This window comes from Anguilla anguilla, chromosome 3, assembly GCF_013347855.1.
Source record: "Anguilla anguilla isolate fAngAng1 chromosome 3, fAngAng1.pri, whole genome shotgun sequence".
Classification (NCBI taxonomy): domain Eukaryota; kingdom Metazoa; phylum Chordata; class Actinopteri; order Anguilliformes; family Anguillidae; genus Anguilla; species Anguilla anguilla.
This window is the reverse complement of record NC_049203.1, coordinates 12826382-12840316: the sequence shown is the minus strand read 5'-3', so window position 1 is coordinate 12840316 and position 13935 is coordinate 12826382. Positions and strand designations below refer to the sequence as shown.

Genomic DNA, 13935 nt, shown 5'->3' with positions numbered 1-13935 from the left:
GTCTGCTGAGCACAGCACAAGCTGTGTTACTCCCAACTCTGTTTCTCTTTCCTTTCCTCTGCTTTTCTGGCCAGATTACAAACCTGTTTAATGGGTGGCTTTACAGACCACTGGACCACTCAGGAAGGGGGGGGGGAGAGACGTTTAAATACCAGATTTGTCTGTGTCCATATTTTGCATTCATCCATGTCATCCACAGACATCATCAACGTCAATTTGAAAATTTGTATTGTAAAGCTACAGCTATAGAGAGCTGGCTGTACCTATGGTAAGAATACTGATTATGTGGGAGTTCCAGACTATCCCAGGACAGCAGAAGAACTTGAATATCTCAATCCAAGAGATTTTTAAACCTGTTGCTCCCTGTTAAATGAATGATAAAGATCTCTGTGTGTGGTTACATTACATTTATTTGGCAGATGCTTTTATCCAAAGCAATGTACAATAAGTGCATACCAAAGGTCATTGGAACAACTACGGTGGTAAGTAGCTTTGGTGTGATTTGTTGCTTGGCTGGGAACCTTTGGTATTTAGCTCGATGGGCTAATCAAGTTTCTTTTTAGTAGTCGGTGGCAAGGTCTGCAGTTTGAAATCAGCAGCAAGCTTACCTGTCAGATAAGCTTTGATTGCTGCCACTGGATGAAAGGTCAGTGTAAGAGGGATAATCACCCATGTTCCTGGGTCAGAATTAGCTTGTTCCAACACGCTGCACAGCAGATCCCAGCACCCTGGCACACGCTAGCCACATGGTGGGGTTCTTAACCTTGACCATGTGCCCTTTTTCACAATAATGGAAATCCTCAGCTTGTCTCGCTGTGACGAAGACTCCACTGCTGGAGGCCCAGGAGAAATGGTGTCAAACGCTGTGTAGCAACATCATTTCCTGTGTAGCCTGCCCGTTAAACATGGGGCTCGTGTCAGAATTGCAGGTAAGCGATGACTACACCTCTCTGCTTTCACTGTCATGCTGCACATCTTCCCCTGGTTGGAATGTCTTTATGTTGCCTGAGAAAGGATCCCCAGAGTTATGTTTATGTTTCAGTGGGGGCACTTTTACAGGGTGCACGGTTAAGAGCTGTAATGCATGGTTGCCTATGAGCGTGCTAAAAACTGTTAACAGCAAGCCAATGCTAATAAAGCAGATGGCCTTCTATATTCCCATTAGCAAGGGGTATAAAGTGGATCTTACACTTTCCTTTCTTATTTGATAGTGGAAGAGTTCTGGGACTTTTTCTATTTTTCTCAAGGGAAAATCTAATACAAATATGAAATAAGTTTCAGTGTATTTAAAAAATCATGAGAAACCATTGTATATTTTGACAAAGACCAAATTAAGCTGGGTCATGCTGGTACTCGCCTACGCAAATCTGAACTATTGCATGCCATTAAAATAAAGTGAAAGGCTATCTAATGAAGTGCTGAGAAAAACAAAATGGCAGAACTTTCCTTTTCCTAAAATTGTCTGTAATCTGCAGGATTTTTTTTTTTCTTCTGATGTCTAAAGGGTTAAAGTGTTTCACAGCAGGTGCCTCCTCAACCTGGAACAGGAGGGGTGGGTGGCCTGGAATGGGAGCTGCATGCCCTTCCACATCACTGTTCCAGAGTGACCATGCAGGAAAAGAGAGTGGGAATAAAAATAGTCTGAGCACATTTATATCCATGCTGAGGTTTGGGGAACGGGCAAGTTTCGCATAAGAGTGAGAATCAAATGAGGTTAGTGATGCAGTACAAGAAAGAATTATGGGGGGTGGGTACTTGCAGATGTTTAATTTTTAATGGGCTGCTGGCTGCTGCGTAGCGCAGCGGCTATTAGCCTTTTGACCAATGGGGGACACATACGTAGCCCAAAATGACTTGTGTGGGCTACACTTGTAACTGGTTTATTGTTGGTTAACATCAAGTCAGCAAAACCTTTGAACAAGGCTTCATCTCCCATATGCCCCTAAGTACTTTATTGTCCTATTTATATTCTCTTCTGTTTTGTAGCTGACGATGCTTTTACATTGATGGGAAGTTTAGAGAGTTGGGGGTTTGAAACAGTGGTATAGGGATTACAGAAATTATCAAGATGATTTCCTTACTCAATAGATATGTATTATAAAACAGCCAGAATTTAGGAATACATCAGCATGTTTGTGGGCGTTTCAGAGGGCTATGAATATGGTAAGTAAAAAGGCTGTGTACGAAGAAAAGGAGTTTATTGGAAACACCTACCAAATACTTACCACGGCAGCTATGATTTAAAGTTAGTAGACTAAAGATGTAGAACAATACTAAAGTAGTAGAAGTATGATGTGATTGGAATACAGCCTTTATGCTGTACAAATTAAGAACTATTATTTAATTTATGTGTATTTCTATTCATATTTGAATATGTTGTATTTCTATAGATATTAATTGGCAAAAACAGGATGGCCAAGTTCCAGTTTGCAGTTTAAAGTGCAGGTACAGTTTTAAGATGTTTTATGTATAGTTTAAGAAGTACATAAAATAGCCTGGAGGGTCCCCATCCCACCCCCCCACCCCCCTGTCTTCAATGAAACACGGTGGTAGGAGTATTATGGTTTGGTATGTATGTCTGCCACAAGTTCTGGCTTAGATGTCTTCAGTGATAATGAAATTGCTGACAGGAACAGCAGCAGAATAGTCACTTTTCTCCAACGTAGTAACCTTAAATCATGGCTTTAGGATGATAAGATGATAGAATTGTGTGGGAGTGCGTGTGTGCATCCCTAAGCACATGTTAAATTATTATCGATGACTATGTTGTTGTAAATATGCACCCCATACACCTGCTATATAAAGATGTTGACAGTGATGACACGATGAAGCCCCTGATTGTTTGTTGGGAAACCCCTGCCCTGGGAGCATTATAACAGCATGCAGGTGCATTCTGTTTCCTCTCATAATGGAGGTGACACCCAGCCATTCAGCAGCTAATCTTACAATCAAAGGAGTCTGATCAATGGGTCTAATTTGCAACCAAATATTCACAGAAACCACTGCATTCAAAGCAGGGGTGGTGTGGATCAAAGAGTAGGCCAAAGACTCGATCGTCTATATGATTGGCCCACACAGAAAAAAAAAAAGATTAGTTTTACTTTCTTCTTTAAATGCATTTATTTTTAGCGTGGGGGGTATTAAAGGGACATTTGGGAGTGGGCCTATTATAAATCTAATTTACAGTCGTCCACTGTAGCCTAAATCACGACGATGAAGAGTCTGGATTGGCAGATATTCATTTTAATTGGAATGTGAGCTAGAAGACGTGTCTCCGAGAGCCACCTTTCATGACCAGTGAATCGGCTGCATTGTGGGGGGGGGGGGGGGGGGGGGGGCGGTTAACGCTCTACAGCGCCATCGGCAGCTCACTCTTATTACTGCACTAATAATATAATTGCAAAGCTCAAAACAGATTTGACAGGAAAACTACATCAATAAAAATACTACTATGACATTTTAATATGGCAGTATTTCATAAACATAAAACGTGCTAAACTAGACCACATCACTGTTGACTGCAAGTGATGAAAAATTGAGTATGGGGTGAAAAATTGAGTATGAGTACATACGTGCTGTTCTTTATAAATTCACTAGATGGCAGTCAATAGCTACATCGCCAACAAACGTCAAGGACATTTATTCTTCATTGACGTGAACAGATAGCGCTCATGGATTGGGCCCTTATCGTGAAAGAAAATTAATGAATAGACTATTCGGGAAGCAGATTTATATAGTAAAAAAAGAAATATTTAATATTTTTATATCTAAAATACTTAAAAAGAAGTATGTAATATATGAGCGGTAACACATCAATATAGGCCAACTGAAATGCCTATAGTGTGTAGGCTGTGATTTTCACTGTTTCTTGTCAGCGCTTTGCTCAGAATGTTAAACCATTTACTCAAATATTCGTATCAAACAAGAGGAAGAATCGAGTAACTTAGGACTCTTCGGCCTCAGCAGGAGTGGAAGGGGCTTCGTGCGGGGAGTTAAAGAACGGCCCACCCAGCCTCCCCTCCAATCGGCATCATCGGCAGCTTTCACCTTCAGGCAAGGTGTGTACTTACGGAACTGATAATGACTTACTACGTCATCATGTGACAATTTTTTTCATCAGGTTGCAATGATTATAACATGTTCCTCTTTTTACTTTTATATTCGTAATGTTTCACCTCGTTCAAACACCTTTCCCTTGTTCAATAAGTTTCATTAAAATGTCATAAAAATAAATGTGTTGCTACCCAGAGTAGGTATTATGTAATATTGATTTTACAAAATTTAGAGTATGCCTATATTTTAGCATTTATTTAAATGTACATTTTCTTAATGTTACTTTGAATTGCCTACTTCTGTTGAACATTTTAAGAAAATTATGGCTTGCACTGGAATCTCATATGCTAGCTACATATCACAGTGGGAAGATAGATAGATAGATAGATAGATAGATAGATAGATAGATAGATAGATAGATAGATAGATAGATAGATAGATAGATAGATAGATAGATAGATAGATAGATAGATGAAGGACACCTGTTGAGTTACTGTGAAAATGCTAAATAGTCTGTCTGACATGATATATGTAATGTGCACGTGCCGTTATATGTTGGAATTAATACACAAATTGCTACACATTGTCTTAACAAGGACGAGATCCTGGGCTATTTCAATGGGAACACCTATATGCTTTGGCTTGCGTGCCGTAGCAATAACTGAATACCATAGCGCTGTCTGTGGTCGTTTTAAACGGACGAAAATACCCAGGCAGGAGAAAAGAGTACATAGGTTAGTGTTTTACAGTGGTATCTACCGCGCTATATGCACACTAATTCTGTACCATTCATGCAAACGTTGAGTTATCTGAAAAATAATATAAGAAGATTCATCATAAATATGCAGCTTGCAAATTGGCAATGTGCTCATTTCATTACGGATACCGAGAGCTTTCCGAAGTCTGTAATATTTAAACATTAAGAATCGGTTGAAAGGTGCGTAAATGCTTGACTGTGCACTGCTTTTTGGTTTATCTGTGTTGTTTTGTTTCTTCAGGAAACAGAAATTTTAGTCTGCGGCGATGGAATGATGTAACCACGTGTCTCGGACGCATCGCCTGAGCAGGTGAGGATCGTTTGACATATGGACATAGCAACATAATAATTCGCTCAGTCTTTTGTTATATGTTATTTAGACCAGTGTAAACAAAAACTTGAACATATTTCTTCTTTGTATTTGTCGGTTTGTGTTTATTTATTTATTTCGCGTTAGTGCATACACAGAAGGGCGATCAAGGTGGTTTTGCGTAAATTCCGATAGCCTACCGCTATACCCACATTAATGTGATCAATTCTACACTGATCTAAAGCTAAGTGTGTTGTAGTGTGCAGGAGACGATATTTGTCAAGTCCGTTGAACTCAAAGCTAGATGTGGATAGTGGTCAATCTATTGCCTAGTCTAAAACACGCCATAATACTTTTGAATAACGGGGTATGATAGCCTTTCAGCAAAATACCGACGTTGTAATTAAGAATGCTTACCACTATGCGCCTGAAAATAGCAAACGGATTAATGAATGAGTGAAAGTGAGCTTCGTGCATGCCCTGTGCTGCGTTGCGCTGCGTTGGGGTTGGCCGCGCTAAAGCGCAGGGAGACACGCGACTGTATGATGCGCCGGGAGCACGATAAGTGAACATGTACAGTATTCCCTCTTAGTAAAACTAACATATATCTATACCCATCAATCATTTATTCAGTTTTTCGTTTGTGCCTCTGTTTAATAACACATGTATTTTTCGACTCGACTGACAAATAAGGAAATTATTCAAACGAATAGCCTACTGCAACGGTTGAGGGTTTAGTTTCATTTCATTGATGGAACTCGTCAGTCGACATTGAGAGAAAGCAAAGCGGCTTGCAACAACACTGCGTAGCTAAGACAGGTTTGTAGACTAAAAAATGACTGTTGTAAAAGGAAATCGTAACTGTAGGGCAATGATGCCTCAATACATGCCTCATGAGTATTAATTAAAACAATACATGCCTCATGAGTATTAATCATACAGGTACTAGCTTTATTGTTACTTTAAAAGTAAGTTTGTAAACATAAAATAATGCATTATTTGCAACACCCTCGTATTAACTGATGTTGCCTACGCTGCCGATGTATTTGCCTAGCCTTCGTTTAATTTAAATGACTCTCGAGATGTTCACGAGATAACAAAAATGCAGAAGTAATTGGTACGATATGCAAGTCACTGGAATTACTGTGACAGCCACATGTATAGCGTAATGAAAAATCCGAGTGACATTGTATGTGTTGGGTGGTTGACAAGAGATTCTTGCTTGTGAACAGTGGCATAACACTATCTTGTCCTTTTTGAGCGTGCTTAAATCGCTAGCAGTCCGATGTGTGTGCTGCTCTCACCCTCGCTCCCACGCAGAAATTCGAACGATTTCGGCATTGCCCAAACACATGGCCCTTTGAGAATCATTTGACACCTCGGCTCCCTTGTATAGATGCGCTGATAGCAATAACAAAGACAGCGCCAGGCAAGGAAATTTGCATTGAAAGAATGCCTTCAGCGGAGTTAACAAACGGTCTCTATGGCGTGCCACTTTAACAGGGCTCAACAAACAAGTCACAACGTAGAGAATACTTGATTGCTAAAAGAGGAACCTACAGTAGCACCGCGTCTTATTCTGATTAACCACAGAACAGAGGAACGGACTCAGCGGGACGGAAAACGAGTTCTAAAAATTCAACAATACAACAACCTAAATATTCATCTAAAAGCGAATCCATATTTAATTTCAGAAAACACCAGTTGATGACTGTAGCAGAACGGTGCGGCTGCTTATTCCCGTGTCCATTCGCCGACCTACAATGGCAGCAAAACTGAATCCGAATATCCTGTATGTGCGGGAACCCCGGGAGTCCCTCACCCCGCAGGACTCGGACCGCCTGACTCCGGCCGAAGCGGGCGAGGAATCTTCCGACAGCGACGGTGAACAAGAGGAAACCTCGCACCGGCTCATTAGGAAAGTGTCCACCTCCGGCCAGATTCGTGCAAAGGTAGGAGAATCGTAGGCTACAATTGTCTGCACTTTGTCCTTTGTCGGTTTGTCATGTTACGGTACAATGCGTTGCTCGTTTGCGAATTCTATTATCATTACACATTCTCATTTGCAGAGGGTTAATTTCATTTGTAGCTATCACTAGCTACTTAACAGTTCGGTGCTGTTCCCCTTGTCTTTTTCTCGTTTATTTCCAGTACGTTTTATCCTCTGAAATATTTCATTTTAGACCATAGCATCTTGCATGAACGCGGACAGGGTAGCTTACTTGGTGCTACTCGTGCTGTTTTGTTTCACGCGTTTACACGTATACACGTGTTCTCGATGTTGACCAATACTTGTCGCTTAGAATCCAGCGCGTTGCCCTCTAAATCAAGAACATTAAACCAGGAACCCCGTTCTGTGCCGTATAATTAATTTAGTCATGGACGATTACAGTGCTCGGAAATCAGATTCCCAACGCGTAGAATACCTTTTTAATGAATTATCGAGGTAATAATTTGTTACATGGTTTTGCTCCTGTCAAAATTCAACATTTTCAGGCTCTTTTGTAATTGGATTGTTATAATTTTTTTTATTTTTTGCTGAGTATAGCTTTACTACTCATCATTAGTGTTGTTCCTGTTGTGTTGTCATGGCAGGTTTCCTTCTGGTCTCCTGGGGGTTAGACAGGCATCAATTAATGTTAATTAATTAAGAGGCTGCATAGGATGAAGATAATTGAAGGTCTTAAGTGTTTAGCAATGGCTCTGGCCTGCAGCTCAAGTTTAGCGAGATATTCTTTCTCGCTGCCAGGGTTAGTGGAAATCCACCTCTTATCCTTCAATTGGTTCAACCGTATGATCACAATGGATGGTCGCTGTGAACGAGGTTGCCATGATGGTCTTTATTCTCTCAGTCTCTCCATTGCCTGCCCATGCAAACATCGGATATAGTGGCTGGGGCACAGTTCCCCGATGAAATTATTCTGAAAATATCGCCTGCCATCAGTGGCACTGTCCTGGAATTGAAGGTCACTCTGAGTCTATTAAAAATTCAGAATTATTTGTTAATTGGCAGCTGATGAAGATCTGGTTGAAACATATGTCTTTAAGGAATGTTATGCATTAAGTATGTTTTTTCATGGGTGGCCTGAGAGTAGGCCACCCAAACCAGGCTTCAGGGTGCTGTTTTTTTTGTTGTTGCTCAACACTTCGTTGATAAATTGAAGTAGTCCTGTTAACTTGTCTCACCCAATTCCTTGAGTCTGAACTTGTTGGTTTTAAGTTGGAAACATCAGCCAGCATGCATTGCTGCCCTCCAAGGCCAGGGTTGGGGAGCCCTGCATTTGAGGGATAAAACCAAACATTCATATGGACTCTGGCAGACCAGCGGTGGTTCAGACTACCTGTTTAGCCCTTTCTCTCTTCATCACATGACCACAACTTAAGTAATCTTTAGTTATGCTGACAAACAACACTAAGGTGGGGCCATTTAGGCTGAACAAATGCAACTGCGAATCTCACACATAAAGAAAGCCCCATTAGCACTTCACACTTCACACACTGGAGAGAGTTTAGGGGGAGGGGGAGGGAAGGCAGAGAACAAACTTGTTCTATTTGCAAATGAGCGTGTTTGAGGAAACTGCACTGTACTTTTGTCTTTGTGTGTGTGTGTGTTCTGTTACACTACTGTAACCCTTGTGTCTCTTAAAAGAGCTCAGCTCATTTACCTCAGTGGACTCTTCTTCACTGTTTTCAACAGGACTGTAAATGTTTCATCTGGGTTGAAGTAAAGTTTTACGTCACATTTTGGATTAATTTAGAAGAAACTAACCCAGAGCAATTGACAATTTAGGAAAAAAACATAAGTGCATTCCCCCAATGAATACGAGCAATAGTGATAGCCAGACCTGAGAAGCAACTTTACCAAAAATGGCCTTAAAAATCATTCGAGGTCATGTCTGAAATCTGTTCTGCTTTGGGAATAATATGAGTGTTTTTTAAAAGGTGTTCCTCAGTATAGTGGATCCATTATTAATGCAGAACATTCAGGAAAATACCATGGGAACATAAAATAGAAGTAGTTTTCATCTGCAGAGGAAATATGTGTTCAAATTGTCAAAAAAAAAAAAAAAGAAAACCTGAGAGAGCATGCCCTAATGGATTGGCAATCCCATTTGCTTTGACTCAGAGCTGGCTGCCATTGTGAAATTATTGCCTGTCTGAACATATCTCTGTTCTCTGTAGAATGGCCGTTTGCACCTGAGTACTGAGCTGTGAGGTCTGGGGAGTCCGCATTGACTTTGAGTTTTGTTTTGAAAGTTTGTTTGACGCATTTCTGTTAAAATGAGTGGGAGGTTGCTGTGTGAAGACAGAATAGTGTGAGATGTATTGAGCTGGAGGAAACACCAGTTGACTTCAAAGAACGCAAGTTGGTGCTGGCCACATTTGCTGACAGTGTCACAGGGTGCTTTCAGCTGTAGGCCAAGATTGGAGGATTGCCGGCCAAGTGGAATTTTGAAGGTTTGTGTCAATCAACTTGGTTGCATGTCAATCAGTGTAGCTGGGCCCTGCCGTGTTTAAAGCTGAAGGAGATTATTAGATTGTACTGGCCTGTCCTCATAGTGGAGATTAACCTGGTGAGCGATCTTTGGGGATTTAGCTTCTCTGATAACAGTTTCCTGATTACCAGTGCTATGCAGTTCAGGAGCAATGCTTCAGTTCGGGAAATCGAGAAAGGTGGAAAGGGCGAGGGATATTTTGGTGATAACCTAAAAGAATTTCGGTCACTGACGGGATCACAGTCCACCAACAGTTGAGCCTTAGGATTGACAACATAGAAATCCTGCCGGTTGACTTCAAGCATGCTGCCAAGATATCCAACTACCTCAGGAAATGCCCTTGTGTTTCCATGCCATTGGGTGTTTATATGCAGATCCACACATAGGTAAGCACTATCAGGTGGGAGATTTAATTTTGATAATCACATCAGTTGCTTATGTCCACCTGGAACTGCTCTCAATTTCTCTTCAGATGGGGTCAGGTGGAGGATCTTTTTTGATGGTTGGGGGAGGGGAGAGCTCTTGATTGGCCCTTTGTTTTATTTTGTTGGAATAAAGAATAAGCTTCCCTTCTTTATTAAATGGCCTTTTTCCCTTTCTGGTATCTGGTTGGGGGGTTGGGGGGGGGGGTGGCAGTCGGTCTGTTCATGTGTGGCCAGAAAGCGCAGAATAAGGAGAAGAATGGGTGAGAGAAGCGTGTTTGAAAATCAGAAATTGCATTTATTTAGAAGAAATCTCCCCTCAGAACAGACCTGCCATGCACCAACACAATGGAAATAATAGAGGACTCCTCACAGCCAGCGTCTAATTAGCCCTTTTCCAGCTGTGTGTTTGTTGTGCAGGGGGAGATCCAGGGTATATATCAAATGGCTTTTCTTATTTGTTAAAAGCAGGCTTGTGTGTTTTCTTTCATATTGCCAATCTGACCCCCCCCCCCTCAAATGGAAACATATGATGAACACAGCATATTAGTGCACCTCAGGACTTTTCCCAAATGGGACTTTTCACTTCAGTAATGGCTGGCGGCATTATGTATCCTAAACAGATCAGGTTCAATTCTGGCTTACGTGGACCAGGGGGGTACATATCTGTTTGACTTAGTGTTCATTTGAAGTTAAATGGCCACCTTTTGGTCCAACAGCAGAGTCATGGTGGGAGATTTAAGTATCACAGTATTTTTGACTGTGCACTAGATTGCTCATGTCCAGCCTTGTATCTTTTTATAGACTACATTTACTGTAAGTATACCTCTGGATAACTGGCACATAAGCGTAGTGCATTTTCTTAAAAGAAAGAAGGCTTTCATGCTGAGTCTAAACATAATTGCTTTGACTGTAGAAATTGACTCGTAAACACATAGGCTTTTTCTGTCTTTCCTTTCTCCATGTTTCCAGTTCTACCACATTCCCATATTCCTAATTACACCATGTTTCTGTGCTCTCAGTTCCACCACATTCCCATATTCCCAGTTGCACCTTGTCCCTGCATTCTCAGTTGTAACACGTTCCCATATATCCAGTTCACACATCTTCCCTATTCACAGGTTCACAGTGTTCCTGTATTCCCACTTAAAACATTTTCCCATATCCCCAGTTCAGCTGCATTCCCATATTCCCAATTTTGTTCTATTCCTGTATTTTCAGATCAGCCACCTTCCCGTATTTCCAGTTAAACCACATTCCCTGTTCCCAGTTTCACCTTGTTTATGTATATCCAGTTTCGGGTTGGGACTGGGAATTTGCAGGCACTTCTCTTTGCTGCATGTAGCGCATGGTTCTCTGAGTTCTGGAGGAAGATGCAGGCAGGTTTAGCCTGGAAGCTTGCTGCATAAGTTATAGCTGCTGCTTTCAGCAGCCCTCCAGGATGTGTCTGCCGCTCAATATTCAGACAGTCGGCGTGAGAGGTGATCTATTTGGACTGTTGGCAGGAAGAACAGTACTCTATCTCTTTCTGGGAGCAATTCAGACATGAAACCCAGGTGGGGATTGAATTTATACCTTTACAGCAGGCTGTATCTGTTTCTGGATTTCACTTTTTATTCCTTATATTATTAAGCCCAATCGTTTAAATGATTTGACATTTTACCTATATTTCCCGATGTCGCTTGAAAATGGCAGTTGGAGACTTGTTCTTTGTTCCTATATTAAATCTATAAGCTATGAGTGAACTGGCATTGACGTGTAAAGCTAATTAGGTAACTGAGCCTGGTGAATTTGTGGAAACAAAAAAACCTGCATACACCCTGGCCCTCCAGGCGTTGCCTAGCGCTGCCTTAGAACCAGGACTGTCACTTGCATTTGTTCAGGGTAGACCTAGCACCACAGAAATATACCAAAACATTTTCTTTAGTCATTGTGCTTATTTTTGACATGTATTTATATTTCACATGAAAAATGATTTCCATTTATGGAATGCATTTTTGTGTGTGGACACAATATTATCACTGATCATTTATCATTGTATCACTGAGATACTTTTAGCTGTGTTCTTTAGCTTATGATTGTTAGCTTTAATCCAGATCATATTTTTTCCTCTGTTCCCTGTGAGATTTAACATATGCCCATTTTATTTGTTAGTTTGTTTAATGTGCAGCCACTGACCCATTTCTCTGTTGACTCTGTGTCAGTATCTCTCAACTTTCAGGTTTCCTGGTGAAACCCTACCCAAGGGGCTGTTGGGAAATGGTGTTGCCACAATGTGTTGAAACCCTGCAAAGCTTTCAAAATCAAGAGGAGGGTTCTCATTGTAAGAGTGGAGGGGGGAGGGGCGTGTATTGAAGTACTCCTCAATCCTCTCTGTGACTTGGCAAGATTCAAACGTCCAAATAGACTGCAGCTGACCGCCATTTTGTGACGGAGTGTTGGAGTGTGCAGGAGCGTAACCTGAGGTAGGGGACAGAAAAGTGGCAGTTATGAGATCACTGGACACCTGTTGCATCATTGTGTTGCGTCACATATGCGTATGCAGGGTGGCTGACAGAGACAGGAAATGAATTTAAGGACGTCAACTACTCAGAGGGTTACACCCCAACCTCACCAAATAACTTCCTCTACATTGCCAACCAAATAACTTCCTCTGCATTGCCAAGCAAATAACTTCCTCTACATTGCCAACCAAATAACTTCCTCTGCCATTTGGTGTCTAAATTGCAGTGAGGTGGGGTTAGGGGCGGGGCTGGGTGTCGAAGAGTGTCTGTGTGTCCCTGTCAAAGGGAAACGGAGAAGGCCAGACCGCTCACATGTCTGCGACTCCCCTCTCGGCGTGGAAGCAGAAGTCGGCTTCCAATTTATTGCTTTATATGGAACGTGTCTCTTCCGTGAGCGGCCGCTTCTGTGTCTGGGTTCTCTCTTTTGTCTCTCTCTATCGCCCTCACTCTCGCAAATTCTTATTTGAATATGCTTTATTGAGGTTAAACATTGTTGCCGAAGCAATAAATGAAAATAAATGACAAAAACATTTGAGAAGTACGCAGGCACTTATCGCAAAACTGAGCAAAGAGAGAAAATACCAATATATGATGAGAAATTATAGAAGAAGAATAGTAACAATTGTGATAATCTCTTATTGCAATCAGATATTTAATAAAATCTCTCTCTCCCTCTTTCCCCACCTCCTCCTTTCCTCTGTCTTTACTCTCGAATCAAATCTCAATCTCAGGTTCATCACGAGTTCAGACAGCGGATAATTACTGATTTGGTTGAGGCATTTTGCTGCCTTTCCCATCGAGTGCTTTGTCTTAAGGCAGTGCGAATAATTCAAAACCCGGGTGAAGAAAAAGCAAGGTAGTTTTAGCAATGTAGCCCCCCCCCCCCCCCCCCCCCATCCCCGTCCTTCCCTCTGTCTCTCCGTTCGTCTCGCTCCGCCAACTTCATGATTAATCCACAGACGCCCCTGACAATCTGTTGCCCGCGCAGGAAAAGTTGTGATGATGACAGTCTCAGGAACGCGGGGCCTCGAGTGCTTTTCGGCAGCCCTGGTGAGGAACAGTCACATGACGCCCAGGGGGGATCGCAGGGGGGGCTCTGACGCCCGACAGATTCACTTTAGCGGTGTTTGCTTGCGTTCACTCGACCCAGAGACTTTCCCCATTTCTTGTTCAGCAGGGCCGTCGGGCAGAAACAAATAGTGGGGAAAAAAAGATGAGAGGTACGCGTAAAACAGGCGGTCGCCTTTAGCCAAAAATAATTTCACGATAAAAAGAAACTTTTTTTTTTGCGCGTGTTTATTTTTCCCTCGCTCTTTGAGCAAAAGAGATCGTGCGGTTTCGGCAGCGGCTTTGACGGATGGGCTCTGTTTGGAGCTCTCTCTGGAAGAATGGC

General features: G+C 41.9%; 1 protein-coding gene across 4 annotated transcripts in view; it reads left to right on the top strand.

The window, feature by feature from the left end:
• The first annotated feature begins 3767 nt into the window (after positions 1-3767).
• si:dkey-172j4.3 (diacylglycerol kinase delta) overlaps positions 3768-13935 on the top strand; it is a 68903-nt gene continuing 58735 nt past the window's right edge. The window contains exons 1-3 of one of the 4 annotated variants that reach the window (XM_035408783.1): positions 3768-4058; positions 5052-5120; positions 6815-7072. In XM_035408783.1, coding sequence (XP_035264674.1) covers positions 6884-7072 — 189 coding nt within the window. In that variant the 5' untranslated portion in view covers positions 3768-4058; positions 5052-5120; positions 6815-6883. Of the gene's footprint in view, positions 4059-4650; positions 4805-5051; positions 5121-5677; positions 5940-6814; positions 7073-13935 lie in introns of those variants that run through there. The other 3 variants (XM_035408782.1, XM_035408784.1, XM_035408785.1) reach the window with 3 other exon arrangements.